This window comes from Rhea pennata, chromosome 3, assembly GCF_028389875.1.
Source record: "Rhea pennata isolate bPtePen1 chromosome 3, bPtePen1.pri, whole genome shotgun sequence".
In the NCBI taxonomy this organism is placed as follows: Eukaryota; Metazoa; Chordata; class Aves; order Rheiformes; family Rheidae; genus Rhea; species Rhea pennata.
In genome coordinates this window covers 71148382-71162514 of record NC_084665.1, presented here as the reverse complement: position 1 = coordinate 71162514, position 14133 = coordinate 71148382, and the positions used below count along the sequence as shown (strand labels likewise).

Below are 14133 nucleotides of genomic sequence, written 5' to 3'. Positions count from 1 at the left end.
TTATGTGCTTAACTTAGTTATCATACATTCTGATATTGACCTTCAACAGTCAGAAGAAGAAAGTAACAGAAGGTCCAGTATAGTAGGTCATCCTTCACAGTTTTAGATGTGAAACAAGGTACGCTTCTCTCTAAACATTTGGATGTGTACAAATAGTAGGTATGGCATTTGCTTCTGCAAACTGTGTTCATTTATAAGGTTCTCAAATTGCTGCAATCACAAGTGGTTTAAAATAAAGTTTGACTCAGAAATATGTTTGCTATATCGCTCAGTATATTATTGTCACTGCCCCACTAGTAGTCCACATTAATCAGCTTTCTTATTTTGACAAAAAAACATTTTTCATCTTTTTTTCTTCCCTTTTCTGTTAAAATCAAGGAAGTACTCAGTCATGGACTAGTAGGATCCAAGGTGCTTGCTTTCTTGGTGTGATCGCTGCTTTCGCATATGAGATCATTTTGTACAGCATTTCTTATCTGACATTACCAGTAGCTTTTCAGAACCAGAGAGGCAGAATCCAAATTGCCTTTAGCAGGAAAGATTGTGGGTTTTTTAAGTGAGTGAACATTAAATCAAGCTATGATTTTTTTTTTTTAAGAGGATATCTAGCTGAAATGGCTGAAATGATTGATAATAGCTGTCTTGACCTTTTAACTCTTTACTTTAAGGCCTGTTGGAAACACAGTCTTTGCATGAAACAGATGAAGACATGGTCACTGATGTTGATTTCACCAGTATGATTTCTGAAGAAGAAAAAGAAGAGTTAAAGACTGAGCTAGCCAAGGTAATGAATTTGAATCTCTGTAGGTGTTAATTTTTCTACTTCCTGAAACAGGAAGATACTAATTATATATTGAAGTTCACATCATAAAGGCATGCTCTTCCTTTTATTAAAATTCTTTTAGGCTAGAATTCTGTAAAATGATTCATTTCCTTAGATATTTTTGGAAGGTTAATCATCTTTTACCTGCTGATTGTAGAGATGAATATGCCATTTTAGTCAATAAATGTCATTTGTCTTTATTTATAAACTAGAATTTATGAAAAATGAAATCTGTTCTTCCTGTTAGATCTATGTGCTACTATGGTGTGACTCCTGATGGAAAAGATTCTTTGTATAATACTCAAAGGGAAAGTTGTTGATGATGATTACAGAGAAGTGGTGATGATGAACACAATAATTTTGCCACAGTTTTGCTTCGTTTTAGCACTGATGTGTTTAGAGGGTTATATTCTTGGTTTGCCTTTTTTTTTCCTTTTTGCTTAAGTAAAGAACTTCACAGCATGTCATGATATCATAACTTCTCAGAATGCCATGAAGAGGTTTTAAAAAATAATATTTAATAACAACAAGGTAGGAGGAAAGAAGCCTGAACTATGTGGTCCTTGTATTATAAAGCTTAAGAAGCTTGTTTCTGTTGGGCCTACAATGGAAGAGTGGATTCAGTTTTAATTACTTCTGTTAAAGACTGCAGAAACAGCAGTGAAGTTCCTAAGTGGAAAATGAATGAATGGGAAGAAAATGAGGATTTATTTATTTTATATAGGAGAGAAATAGTAGAAGTCACAGTTGTATGAGGGAGGAGGATTTTTTTATTTTTGTCTTAATTGAAATAAAGAATGGTTAAGAGAATAGAGCATATACCCTCAAAATGTAAACCCACTAGGAAAAAAGCATTTCGTATTAAGTCCATTCTTCTTCAGTGCTCTCTGAAGTATGTGCTGCTATGAAACAGAATAGACTCACTCAGAGAATAGTTCTTCTGCAGAAATTAATCCCTCTCCTTCATATAACAAAATATCATAGAATCATAGAATGGTAAGGTTGGAAGGGACCTCTGGAGATCATCTAATTCAACCCTCAGGGTAGCCCGTGACCTTGTCATTAGCAGCACCACGCTCTAACCAACTGAGCTAAACCTAACCCCGATTTAATGCTAGGTCGTAATATTAAATACCTTAGAAGTCATATTCTTAACTTTCAAGTCATTCGACTGAAATGGTGATTTACAATATCCTAGTGGGACAAAAAGCAAAGGATTTTTTTGTTTTAAAGTTATATCAGGCCTATTTTTCTGAGTTGTTACATCACTTGTTTCTTCTTTGATGATCTTGTTACTTCAGTAATCAGCAAGAAGGAAGCTAGCGTTACGTATTAAGTTCATCTGCAATAAGATAGGAATTGTTTGTTATTGGCTTTTCCTCCCTGATTCATTGTTGCTTTCTGTATACTTTTCTGGTGAAAGGGACTTGAGAGGGATGGAAGGAAGGAATACAAAAGAACTTCTGCAATCATCTGAGAATGATAAGCCTTTCCGAAGGGAGCTCATCCATGAGTTTCTGGGCATCCTTTCTGCTTACTAATTCCTGTGGGACTTGAGTATTCTCAGTGGCTCATGGCAGAAATGCTTTAATTTATGTACCAACATAGAACTGAGAGGTTATCTTTCAAATATTACGATCTTAACTGACCTATAAATAATCTCCTAAATTGCTCACTGCAATTTATTGGTGTACAATTTACTCTTAAAAGCAAAACAAAATTGATAATATTCAAAGAAAGGTTTGGAAAAATTGAATAAGGAGTGAGCTAAGTCTAAACTTAAATGAGGCTTATGATTCTTAGAAAAAAAAAATTACAAAAAGATATGTAAGACTTCAGCTCCTTCCGAAAGTAACCTCAGTAGAAACTGGATAATCTTTCCTTTCAAAAAGCTGCTTGCCTTAGCTTGAAGGTAGTGCTTTAAAGTAACCAGTGGTAGTTTTGTTTTCTTCCGTATCCATGTGTGTGGGTTAATATTGCCTATGTTAGCCTGCAGGAACAGTTGTCCTTTTCTTACTGCTCAGGGAGTTCCAAATCTTCCTTAGTGATGAGATCGGTTAATGTTTGATAGAATCAGGAACTATTGAGAGCTTCTCATGTGCATATGTTTAAATGGAGAAAATGAGCTCCATCTCTGTCTTCTGTATCTACTGTATGTATTCTCTATCTTCTTCCCTTCCCTCCCAGCATTAAGAGGGAAATTTACACTATTGTTTTTCAGGTATGCTTGTTGTATCCTCTTTTCCCGCTACCCTGCTAGTTAGTCTTTTTATACTGCAAGCCCTTCAGTGAATGCACTAGCTCTGGTCTTGTATTTGTAGTCTGACTAGCACAGCAGGGCTCTGACTCTAGTTGAGCCTTGGTGTTTCTACAGTGCAAGTAAAATAAATAAATGTTACAGGAACGTCTGACAATCATCTGAATTATCAGAGGGCAGTCTGATGTTTCAGAATCATGGCAGAAAATTGTAGCCTAAAAGCTTTACACAAGATCAGAAGCAGATTTTCTTTTCTTCTCCCCTCGGTGGGAGTGCTGTGGTACAATCTCCTGAGTCATGACACTGAGGTTTTCTGGCTGTCCTGATCGATCGATTGCTACCATCTGTTGTCCTTCCATTCTACCCATCAAAGCAGTCATTTACTCCCTCTTGTCTTCCCCCTCCCATACCTTCACCGTAGTAGCTATCTGATTTGACCTACAAGCTTTCCAGCTGGTCCAGAGTGTGTAACTGTATATTTATTCTCAGTATGAGGAAAGATATGAGTACTTGTTTCTGCAGATCTGTGGGTAATTTTATTTATGAGTATCCTTGATGTCCCTGGGAGCCATTTACCCAAGTTAACCTATATATTAACAGTCACTGAGCCTGGAGGTATAAACTTTGTGAAGAGTAACTATTGAGTAACAATCATCAGCTTAGTAAATAAAATAGATGGTCAAAATATTGGGCTCTAGTAGATCAGCTTCATTGAGACATAATTTCTCTGTATGCCCACTGTAAGTTTCTATGCGTCTTTTGACGTAAAAAGGATTACATCAAAGAACATCATAGAGAAGATGTGGTCTTGTTTATTTGAAAGCCAAAGACATAAAGGAAAAGATGATTTTTGTGCTCATAAAGTGAACCTTTTTCAGTTATCATGTATTCCCTCAGAATTACCCTTCTTTTGTTATAAGCACCATACCAGTGCTTGTCCTTTCATTTTACATTTTTTTTTTTTGTCTTTCTCTTACGCCTTTTCCGGCTTTTCTTACAGGCTATATGTATGCAACAAAGCAAAGGTTCAGTCCTGCTGCGGGCAGGCAGCTCCACACTACCTGCAGTCTAGCTGCTACAGTAGTAAACATGATGATGAGGGGTTAGATCGAACGCTGAGAACCCCTGGTATCTGCAAGCCTTAGCTCCATGATAAGAGAGGTTTTGTGGCAGTGTTCTTTCAGACTTTCTACCCCTTCCTGTGTGTTTTCACCTCCCTGCCTCCCAAGTGATTTTTGGCAGTGTGACTGGGATAGGCTATGCTGTGAACGCAGCTGCAGGGATGAAGTGTTACGGCATAGCCAAAGACAGATGTACCAGCTCACAGAGGCTAGTGCAAGCTCCGTGGGCCAGCACAGCTCCCAGGGCCTCCTGTCAGGGAGTCCTGGCCTTTGTTTCCCCGCCAAGGTTGGGTTTACCGTAGTCACTCATCAGTTTGTGTGAACATGATGTGGTGCTGCCAGCGTTGCTTACTTAACTCACTTTTTATTTCTTTAAACAATGCCTAGTGAAGCCTCAGGTAGTTCATGCTCAGAAACGGTCACGTCTGCCTTAATTTCAGTAAAAATAGTAAAAAATAGTATTTTGGTAAAAATGATATGTGTCTGTGACTTTGTGTTCAACCAGCATGCTGCTTGTGCTGGTTTAATTGGTCACTGCTTTCTTTTCTTCTCCACTTCCAGCCCTTGTTTCTGTTCCCTGTGCTGTGAAGGCACAGGCACTTGTGTAGCTCTCAGCACTACATCTAGGAACTGACCTAGCTGAAATGTGTCCATTTTTTCTGTGCTGGTTCTATACTGGGAAAACACTTTAAAATTCTCTCTCTTTTTTTTTTTTTTTTTTTTTTTTTTTTTTTGGGGGGGGGGGGGGCATTTGTGTGTGGCTAACTACCCATGAACTCTGTTGTCTTCCCTCCATATTATTTGTGCCAGATTGCAGAGATCTGTCTGTATTTGTACATCTCTTGGGAACTCACCTTGTGTGATTTACATGTTAGGTTAGCCAGCTGCTCTTAGGAATCAGTTTCTTAGGTGGTCAGCTCTTCTTCCTGCTTTTACAGGTGTTCCACGCAGTAATAGAGGAAAGAAGAAATAGCAATTAACTGTGATTGTAAAGCCTGCAAAGTGGAGAAGTGTTGTACCTATATGCATTCATTATAAGCTTTTAGTCCTCATGTTTCTCTCCTCTGTAAGTGTATTTCTGTTGACCTAAGCCCTACTTTCATAATGGAGTCTGCATTTGTAATGATGGACTTTTCAAAAATCCCTAAGCGGGGATGCCGGACTTCCGTGGGAGCTAGGATTGTAACCTGCTTAAATGATTTTGGAGATCCCACTGTAAGTCCCTAACCTATTTTGCCTGCATTCTGTCTTCACTTATATCTGAGCACTTTAGGGAGACTATATACCTACTGTTATTTTAGAAAGACAGAATTTGAGGAGGATGTTGTCAGTTTAAAACCAGATTCTGGTCTCTAAAGGAAAGCAACTTACTATCTTTAGTATGGCCAAAAATGTTGTTCCTACTTAAGTCACTGGGCACAGGGTTAAGGCTTGCTTAAGGCTTTACAGCTTTAGGTGTCTATTCAGCTGGACAGATGGAAAGTAATTGTAATAGAAGCCTTTGGATCTTCACATATCTAGGTACATGGTGACCAACCTAGTACTAGTCCATATGGAAAGAATTAATTTTTAAGTACCTGTAATCATACTGGTGTTGGTTTACATTAAATTCTTTAATAGTGTTACTGAGGCAAATTTGTGCACTAAAGGGTTTGCTGTGGGTAGGAAACAGTTATAGAGAATTCTAAACTTTGTCATCTTAGGAGTGCTGAAATTTTTGAAATTTCTTCTTTCTGTAAGCGTTTACGCAGTAAACCTCTCAGAATAGACCCTCATGCTGCCTCTTGGCAGTGTTCCATTTTCATGTTAGGAATATAATGGAGCATAAAGGATACGGGAAGAGAATAAAGCAGTTTTGGATCATTGTTTAGTCTACTGATGAAGTGGTGGCATCACAGAAATCCATGAATATTGGTATCTGCTTCACTGAGGTCATGATTTTGCTTTGTGTTCACAGTCTTACTGCTTAATTCCCAAGCTACTTGAATAATTTAGATAGCAGGTCCCTGTGACAAAGGAGAAATTGATAGGTGGAGGATTAAACAGTGAGACTTTTCAAAGAACAATGGACTTGCAACCAGTTTTACAGGAAAACAGAATGCATGAGTGTGCAAGATAAAAAATAATGCTAACATCCTAAAAATAGCCCTAGAGGTCAGCGACTGATTCGGCTGGTCCTTGCCTCATTGTCAGCCACCTATGGAGTTAAATCACAGTAGGACTGTCATTCCAGGGAACTTAACATATGGTTATAAGATACGTTAACATATGTTATCCTATTAACATATGGAGGAAGGCACGCAGTTGGTAAGGGAGCTTCTAAATGTGAAGTGAAAGGCAGCTGCTCTCATGTTGCTTACCCTTGTTAGCTTCAGTAGCTCTGAGTGCTGCTTGTGTAACCAGCTCAGGAGGTTTTCCTGGTGAAGAATTCAAACCCATGCTCACAGGAATGCTACCAAGGAGTAAAACATTAGAATCAATGGCAAACATGTCAGTGGTCTCTTTTCTTAGTCAAGTGTTCAGCTCATTGCCTTGCTGAAACAGTATTTTGTTTTAAATGCCTTTAAAATAATGTCCGCTGCAGGGAGAGCAACATTCCTGTGTTTGGGTTGGCTTGAATTTGCACAGTTTGGTTAATGAGCAGGAGCTCTGAATAGGCTAATCCACTGTGTCTGTTGAGTGATTCCGTACTTCAGGTAGGATCTGTTCATTCGTGTTAAAAGTCCATTTCCGATGTATTTTTCTTTTAGTATTTTGGAATATATATGGCCTACACTAAAGGAGTAAAACTTGTGAGGAGGACCTTAGGTTTTTTATGTTCTTTACTAAAATATTATCCTTTTTTTAACATCTGCTTCTAAAAATTTTTAATCTATTTTTTTCATGAGAGTGGAAGACTAAAAAGCTGCAAATAGGAACTTAAAAACTTGTGCATTCAAGGAGACATTTCTGTCTGGATTATCTAGTCTTCTCTTTTTCTACACATTCCCATTTTATCTGTGAATTAAAAATTGATGTTTGAGAATCCCTAAAGTCCTAAGGCAGATCACAGATGCACGTGTATGCACATATATAGCAGAGAGATATTATTTATAGTAGAATGGTAATTTTGACTGTGTTCTGGATGCATCTTTTTGATCTCCACAAGCATGTGATTCTCATTCTGTCTCTCTAGTCCTGTATGAAAAATGCAAGTTCAAATGACACTCATTCCATCTCTTAACATAGTTACTCTTTTTATGGAACAGGCTAACACTTTTCTTCTTTCTCCTCCTCCTCCTTTCTTTTACTCAGCTAGAGGAAGAAATTTCAACTTTGCGGCAAGTATTAGCAGCCAAAGAAAAGCACCTCATGGAAATTAAACAAAAGCTTGGCATAAGTCTGATGAATGAACTGAAGCAGAACTTTAGCAAAAGCTGGCATGATATGCAGACAACTTCTGCGTGAGTACAGACCTTGCACAAGTTCATTCTTTGTATGTTGTGTATATTGGTGGCATTGTCCTGATGAGCCCTCATATGAAGCTTAGCAGTTGAAATACCTGCCAGCAGGAGCAGATGACAGGAATGAGTACATCAGGCTTCTTAAAACAGTAAGGAGACATGGCGGCGGGAGGGGGAACCAGCCTTCCACAACAACAACAAAACGATTTGCTACTCTGTTGAACTTCACTCTTACAAAATTACAGCTAAGACTGCCAGGGCACCAAGGAGGTCATCTTCCTGTCCCATGACACATTTCTACTAAGTCCTTACTGGGGAGAGAAAGAACTCTTTTATTTCATCTCAAAGTATTATATTTTTCAGCCTCTATGGGAAAAAATGTTAAAAAAAAAAAAAAAAAAAAAAAAAAAAGTTTCAAAATATCAGCAACAATTTAAACCAAAAAGTACTATCATCTCAATTGTAAAGAATACTGACAGAATTGATGTGATGCAGAATTGTTATTCCTGCTTTTAGTTGTCCGAAAGAAACAACAAAAAGCTAGAAGAATAACTTTATCGCCTTTGACGTTAACATGTACCCACGTATGTCAAGTACTTTGTTACGAGCCAGTAGTCTGTGCAAGTCACTTAAGGCTATCACAGCCTCCATTTAGGACTGTGCAGAATGGATAACTAGCTCACAAGAGTCTAGTGAAACTTGGCTTGTACATATGAGCAGCTCTGGGTTCCTCCAATGAAAAGTAATTTAGAAGTGTAAAAAAATGATACACCACTTTTCAGTGCAAAAATGAGTATTGAAATTTTGGTGGTGGTGGTAGAACTGTTGTTGAAATGGTTTTTATTTGAATTATTTTTTTCTAGAAGCAAACCAATTATACTCTGGCAGTCTGTAGTCTAACTCAGTTGCTGCCTTCCAGGAAGGTGCCTTCTGTAAATTTACTGATTGTTTGGGGAGCACAGTTGTTATTTGGATTGCAACTTGGAGGCCTTTGGTCTTGCACAGAAAAGGAATTAAAAATGATGTTTAGAAATAATGATAAGACATACCCTTGAATCTGCCAGAAAAAATGTTCATACCCAGGACAGACAGCACTTCTTCTAAACACTTTTTATTTTGTATCTCCAGTATAAAAGCTGATGAAAAATGGAGTGTCACAGAGGGAGACGTTAAATAAGCATGAGTTCCAAAGCTCCAGGAAGGCCATGGTAGTTACTGGGGGGCTGGTCTCAGCTTCATACTGAGCTTTATGCACACTGTATTGCTCTACAAATTCTTGGGCTGAATTAATAGCAATATTAATAGAAAGGAGAACCAACCTTACATCAAGTGCAATCTGAAAAGCTACTCCTCTTTTTTTTCCTTTTTTTTTCTTAATTGACAATTGGATTTGAGACTGTCAGAGAGGAGCAAGAGTGAGGTACTCTGCAAACTGGGAGCTGACAGCAAGGCAAGCAGGGCAGTGGCTTCACACACAGGGCTACAGTCCTACAGTAGTCAGACAGTGAAAGCAAAGAAGGTTAGGTTCAATGACAGTAGACGGGGTCAAGCCAGGAGTCCAGTTCTCCAGAGAAGTCTGTAGTGATGAGGCTAGTCTCAGGTCAAGGCAGGAAGTCAAATCTGCAGATCAGGTTCAGTGAGGTGCGTGGCCAGACGCAGGTGTATGTGTAATATAGGTCAAACAAGACTAAGGGCTTGAACACACTCTGAGCTTAAATGCAGCTCCCAGGTGAAGGCAAGAGGCATCCATCATGTCTTCTCCCAACTCTTTCTTACACAGCGTTGTCACCACAGTCTGACCCAAGGTTACACAACTGTGCCACGCCAGAACTGACCCTGAGCACAGGCAGGCAAAGCAATAGGAGTGGAAGAAGACATTGCAGTGGAAAAAGACAAAAATGTACATTTTCTATTAAAATACACGTTTTTTTTCCCCTTTTAATGAAAAGTCAAACAAGGCATAATGTCTCTAATGGGAATTGTAGTTTGCATATCTTTAACCTTTGGTCAGTTTCTCTTTGGGCAGTCATGAGGTCCCATTCCTCATGATCTGTCACTGACAGGGGCACCCTTTTTGCCCTCAGTGAGGGAGTGTGGTGTTTTCTGGGAGAGAGTAGTCTAGAGAAATTGAGCTTTCAGAGGAGGCACTGAGAGGAGAGAAGGGGCACAAGGTACTTAAACTAAAGTGCCTGGGAGACACTGGCAAAATTTCAGAATAAAAATTTCCATTTTTATGTGAAATTTGGTAGCATATTCCAAGGCAGCTTTCCATTCTTCCTTCACAATGTGGACGTTTCCTGCAAGGGTAAAGAGACTTGAGATTTTAGCAGTAGGGTACTGCTCATCTTTAAGATGAGTTTCAGAAACAACAAGCCATTAGGCATTCAGTGTCCATGGTTGATTATTTGGGCTTGAGCACAGAGTTCATTTGTGCCCTTGCAAATCCTGATGTCTGTGGTCCAACTGTGTAAGGTGCTGTATAATTCTGACTGACACTTAATGATCCCAATGTAAATTGTAGAAATTCAGTATTCTAAAGAATGGATATATTAAGTAGTAGAGGTGATTCATTGTTGTTACATCAAAATAGCAATGTGATAGCGTACCTCACCAAGATTTTCAGATTTAGTATGAATGAAAAGCCTGTATTAAAAAATTAAATTCAAAATATTTACATGCCTGTATTTTAGGCTCCTACATCCACAGTTAGTCACTTTTAAAAAAGACCTGATTTTAGGGAGGCAAATTTTGCTTTTACCAAATCTTACTGGATTTTGCAGATGCTGTGCTTTTGTGGAAATTAAAGCCACTTTTCTTTAATGGGGAGAGCTTCAAAGCCACAAAGAACAATTAAGCACTAGATTGTTCTCTTATTATTAATAATAATTTCTCAAGCTCTCTATTTAGGGATGGATTCTTAGGGTTAGAGTAGGCTTAGAGATAGAGGAGTGGATTTCTCTCACAAGCAATTACGTAAAGTGTGTCTGAACACCTAGTTAAGACTCGGTACCTAAGTCGTAATTGGAATGAATGCCACCTGGAATGACTAAATGTAAACTTGGATTCCTGATTCTTTTTGAGCATCTAAGTTTTAAAAGGTTGGGCAGGTAGTTACAGAGTTAGCCTAAGCATACTTGACATGTAAATGTCAGAAATTATTAGTAGAGGATTCTGTTATGATTAAAAAAATTAGTTTTCACAGTGATAAAAAACAGAGCTGGAGATCAATGGGCTGATGGCCTGCATAGAGTCAGGATTTTAATGTGTTGAGCGCACAGAACTGCACAAAGTCTGCTTCCTTTCATGCTTCAGGATACACAAAACCAATTCCTGCCACCTCTAGTAGGACGTTGTATTTGCAACAGTAGCATGCTGCTTTTTTTGTACCAAATCAGCATTTTTATCAACTTTATTTCTCTCTTAAAAAAAAAAAGAAAAAGAAAAAGAAAAAAAGAAAAAATGTAATGCTATTTGTATTTTTCATCTTAGTAAGAAATATACCTGGAAGTCATTCACTTACTACGATGACCAGAAGCATAATGCCTTTTTACATATTCTATGCTCATTTCTTCTGCTATTCTTCAGTGCATTGATTTTTAGTATAATCCCTGTGTTAGGGAAGGCAGGGGATGTCTACTGTAGAGCATATCAATAACTTGAGAGCAAATGATTGCCTTAAGTTTAATTTTCTTTTGTGATGATGAGACATTCAGCTGGAATGACTTCCCCCACACACCTTTGTTAAAAAGATCGAGTTTTCAGTGAATAGAGGTGGGTGGATATTCAGTTGGCTTCTAGCAATGCAGTTTTTAATTTATATTTTAAATATAGATAATTTTTATTTAGATGCTAGAAGCAAGATAATGTTAGTGGCTTATAGGGTTAGTTATTTTAGGGTAAAGAATCAATAAAAATGTTTGTACAGAGAGTGTAATTTAATTTTTCTAATTAACATCGTGCTGCAAAGGAAAGGTTTTATGTAACCTGAACACAATATGTTTACTTAGTTAACCTATTTGATTGGTGGAGCTTTAGTAAAGTATCCACAGCTCTTTCTACAGTATTACTCAAAATGTGTACCCTTCCATATTTCAGATTTTCACTGCATAGTATATTAAGACACGAAGATGACTTCTGTGAAGAATAGCCTACTTTTGTACAGCATCACAGGATAAATGAGGTTAGAAGGGACCTCTGGAGATCACTTAGTCGATCCCTCTGCTCAAAGCGGGGTCAGCTAGAGCAGGTTGCTTTGAACCATGTCCAGTCATGTTTTGAGCATCTCCAAGGATAGGGACAACAGCCATTTTGGACAACCTGTTCTAGTGTCCAGTCATCCTTAGAGTAAAAGCTTTTTCTTATGTTTAAATGAAATTTCTTGTATTTTGATTTGTGCCTTTCCTTTGTCCTGTCACTGGGCACCTCTGAGAAGAGTCTGAGTCCATCTTCACACTCTCCCATCAGATATTTATACATATTAATAAGAAACACTACACCCCAAGCCTTCTCTTCTCTATTAATCCTCTCTCTCTTAACATCTGCTCCTATGACAGATGCTCCAGTCCCTTAATCATCTCAGTTGCGCATTGCCAAACTCTCTCCAGTGTGTCCACGTCTCTCTTGTACTGGGGAGCCCAGCATTAGATGCAGCATTCTGGATGTGGCCTCAGCAGGGCTGAGTAGAGGGGAATGTCGCTTCACTCAACCTGTTGGCAACGATCTTCCTAATGTCATCCAGGATACCATTCGATTTCCTTGACATGAGGGTGCACTGCTGGCACATGACCACCTTGGTGCCCGGCAGGACCCCCAGATCTTTCCAGATGAACGGCCTCCAATGTGTACTGGTGCATGGGGTTATTTCTACCCAGGAGAAGGTCTTCGCATTTTCCTTTACTGAACTTTGTAAGATTCATGTTGTTCAATTTCTGCAGCCAGAAGAGTTCCTCTGAATGGTAGCACAAACCTGTGGTATACTAACCACTCTTCCCACTTTTGTGTCATATGCAAACTTGCTGAGGATGTGCTCTGTGTTGCTGATCACAGCCCTCTTGACCCTGGCAGTTCAGCCAGTTTACAGTCCACTTTACTGTGAACTATCTAAGAGAATATCTTGTCTAAGAGAATGTTATGGGGTGATAGTGCTGAAAGAATCATCTTCCAGAGGATCAAGGTGAGGCTGACTGGCCTGTAATTCCTTCTTCTTGTCCTCCTTAAAGATAGGAGTGTGATTTGCTTTCTTCTGGTCCCAATCACCATGAACTTTACAAATGAATCGAAAGTGGCCTTGCCAGCTAACTCCCTCAACACTAATGGGTGCATCCCATCAGGTGCCATGGACTAATGTAAGTCCAGGTTGTTTAAATGTACCCTAACATGATCTTTCTCTGCCGGGGTAAGTAGTCTTTGTCTCAGACTTCCTGCTGTCTCAGGGGCCTGATATTCCTAATGGGTGTCTTACCAGAAAAGACTGATGCAAAGAAGACATTGAGTACCTTGGCCTTTTCTATGTCCTTTATCTCCAGGTTCCCTGCCTCATTTAGCAGTGAACCTGGATTTCCCTAGTCCTCCTTTTGCAGCTGATATACCTATAGAAGCCCGTCTTGTTGCACTTCATGTCTCTCACCAAACTCAACCCCAGATGGGCTTTCTTAACCCCATCCCTGCATGCTTGGAGAGTGTCTTTGTTTTCCTTCTGGGTCACCTCTCTGTATCTCCACCTTTTCTGTGTGTCCTTTTTATATTTGAGTTTAGCTAGTAGCTCCTTGTTCATCCATGCAGGCCTCCTGCTACCTTTGCTTGATTGGGATAGACATGATTTGCCTGTTTGGATGAACCATTCTTGACCTTGGAGAAGATAATCCTTGAAAAGTAACCAGCTTTCCTGCACCCCTTTTCTCTCCAATGCTGTGTCCTTTGGGATTCTTCCACACAGATCCTGAACAGCTCAAAGTCTGAAGTCCAGAGGTGTGAGCCACCTTTTTGCCCTCTCTGTCTTCGTAGGAGTTCTTGAAATCCACCATCGCATGATTGCTGCAGCCAAGGCTGCCCCAAACCTTCACATCCTCAACGAGTTCTTACTTATTTGTAAGTATTGAGGTCTGACAGATTGTCTCCTCTCATCAGCTCCTTCATTGCCTGTGTTAGGAAGTTGTCACCAATGTGCTTCAGAAACCTCTCAGATAGCTTATGATTCAAGTGGTAGCTCATGTGCTCTTTGAGGACCAAGACTTACAAATGTGAGGCTTCTTCCAGTTGTATGAAGAAGGCCTTCTCTGCTTATTCCTGATCATACAGTCTACAGCAAGTATCTACTATAATGTTACCCATGCTGGTCTTCCTGCTAATCCTGATGCATAAGCTCTCAGCTGGCACACTATCCCTCGCTTGTCACAGCTCTATGCATTTCCCCTACTCTCTCCCATACCGGGTAACTCCCCTTCCTCATTATCCTGGGCTGTCATTCCTATAGACCTTGAGTATGCCATC

The 14133-nt window shown here is 39.3% G+C and overlaps 1 protein-coding gene across 1 annotated transcript in view; it reads left to right on the top strand.

Moving 5' to 3' along the window:
* Positions 1-14133, top strand: part of TPD52L1 (TPD52 like 1) — a 60532-nt gene that overhangs the window by 19010 nt on the left and 27389 nt on the right. Inside the window, exons 2-3 of the mRNA XM_062570919.1 lie at positions 669-784; positions 7496-7644. Of these exons, the coding sequence (XP_062426903.1) occupies positions 669-784; positions 7496-7644 (265 nt within the window). The remainder of the gene's footprint in view (positions 1-668; positions 785-7495; positions 7645-14133) is intronic.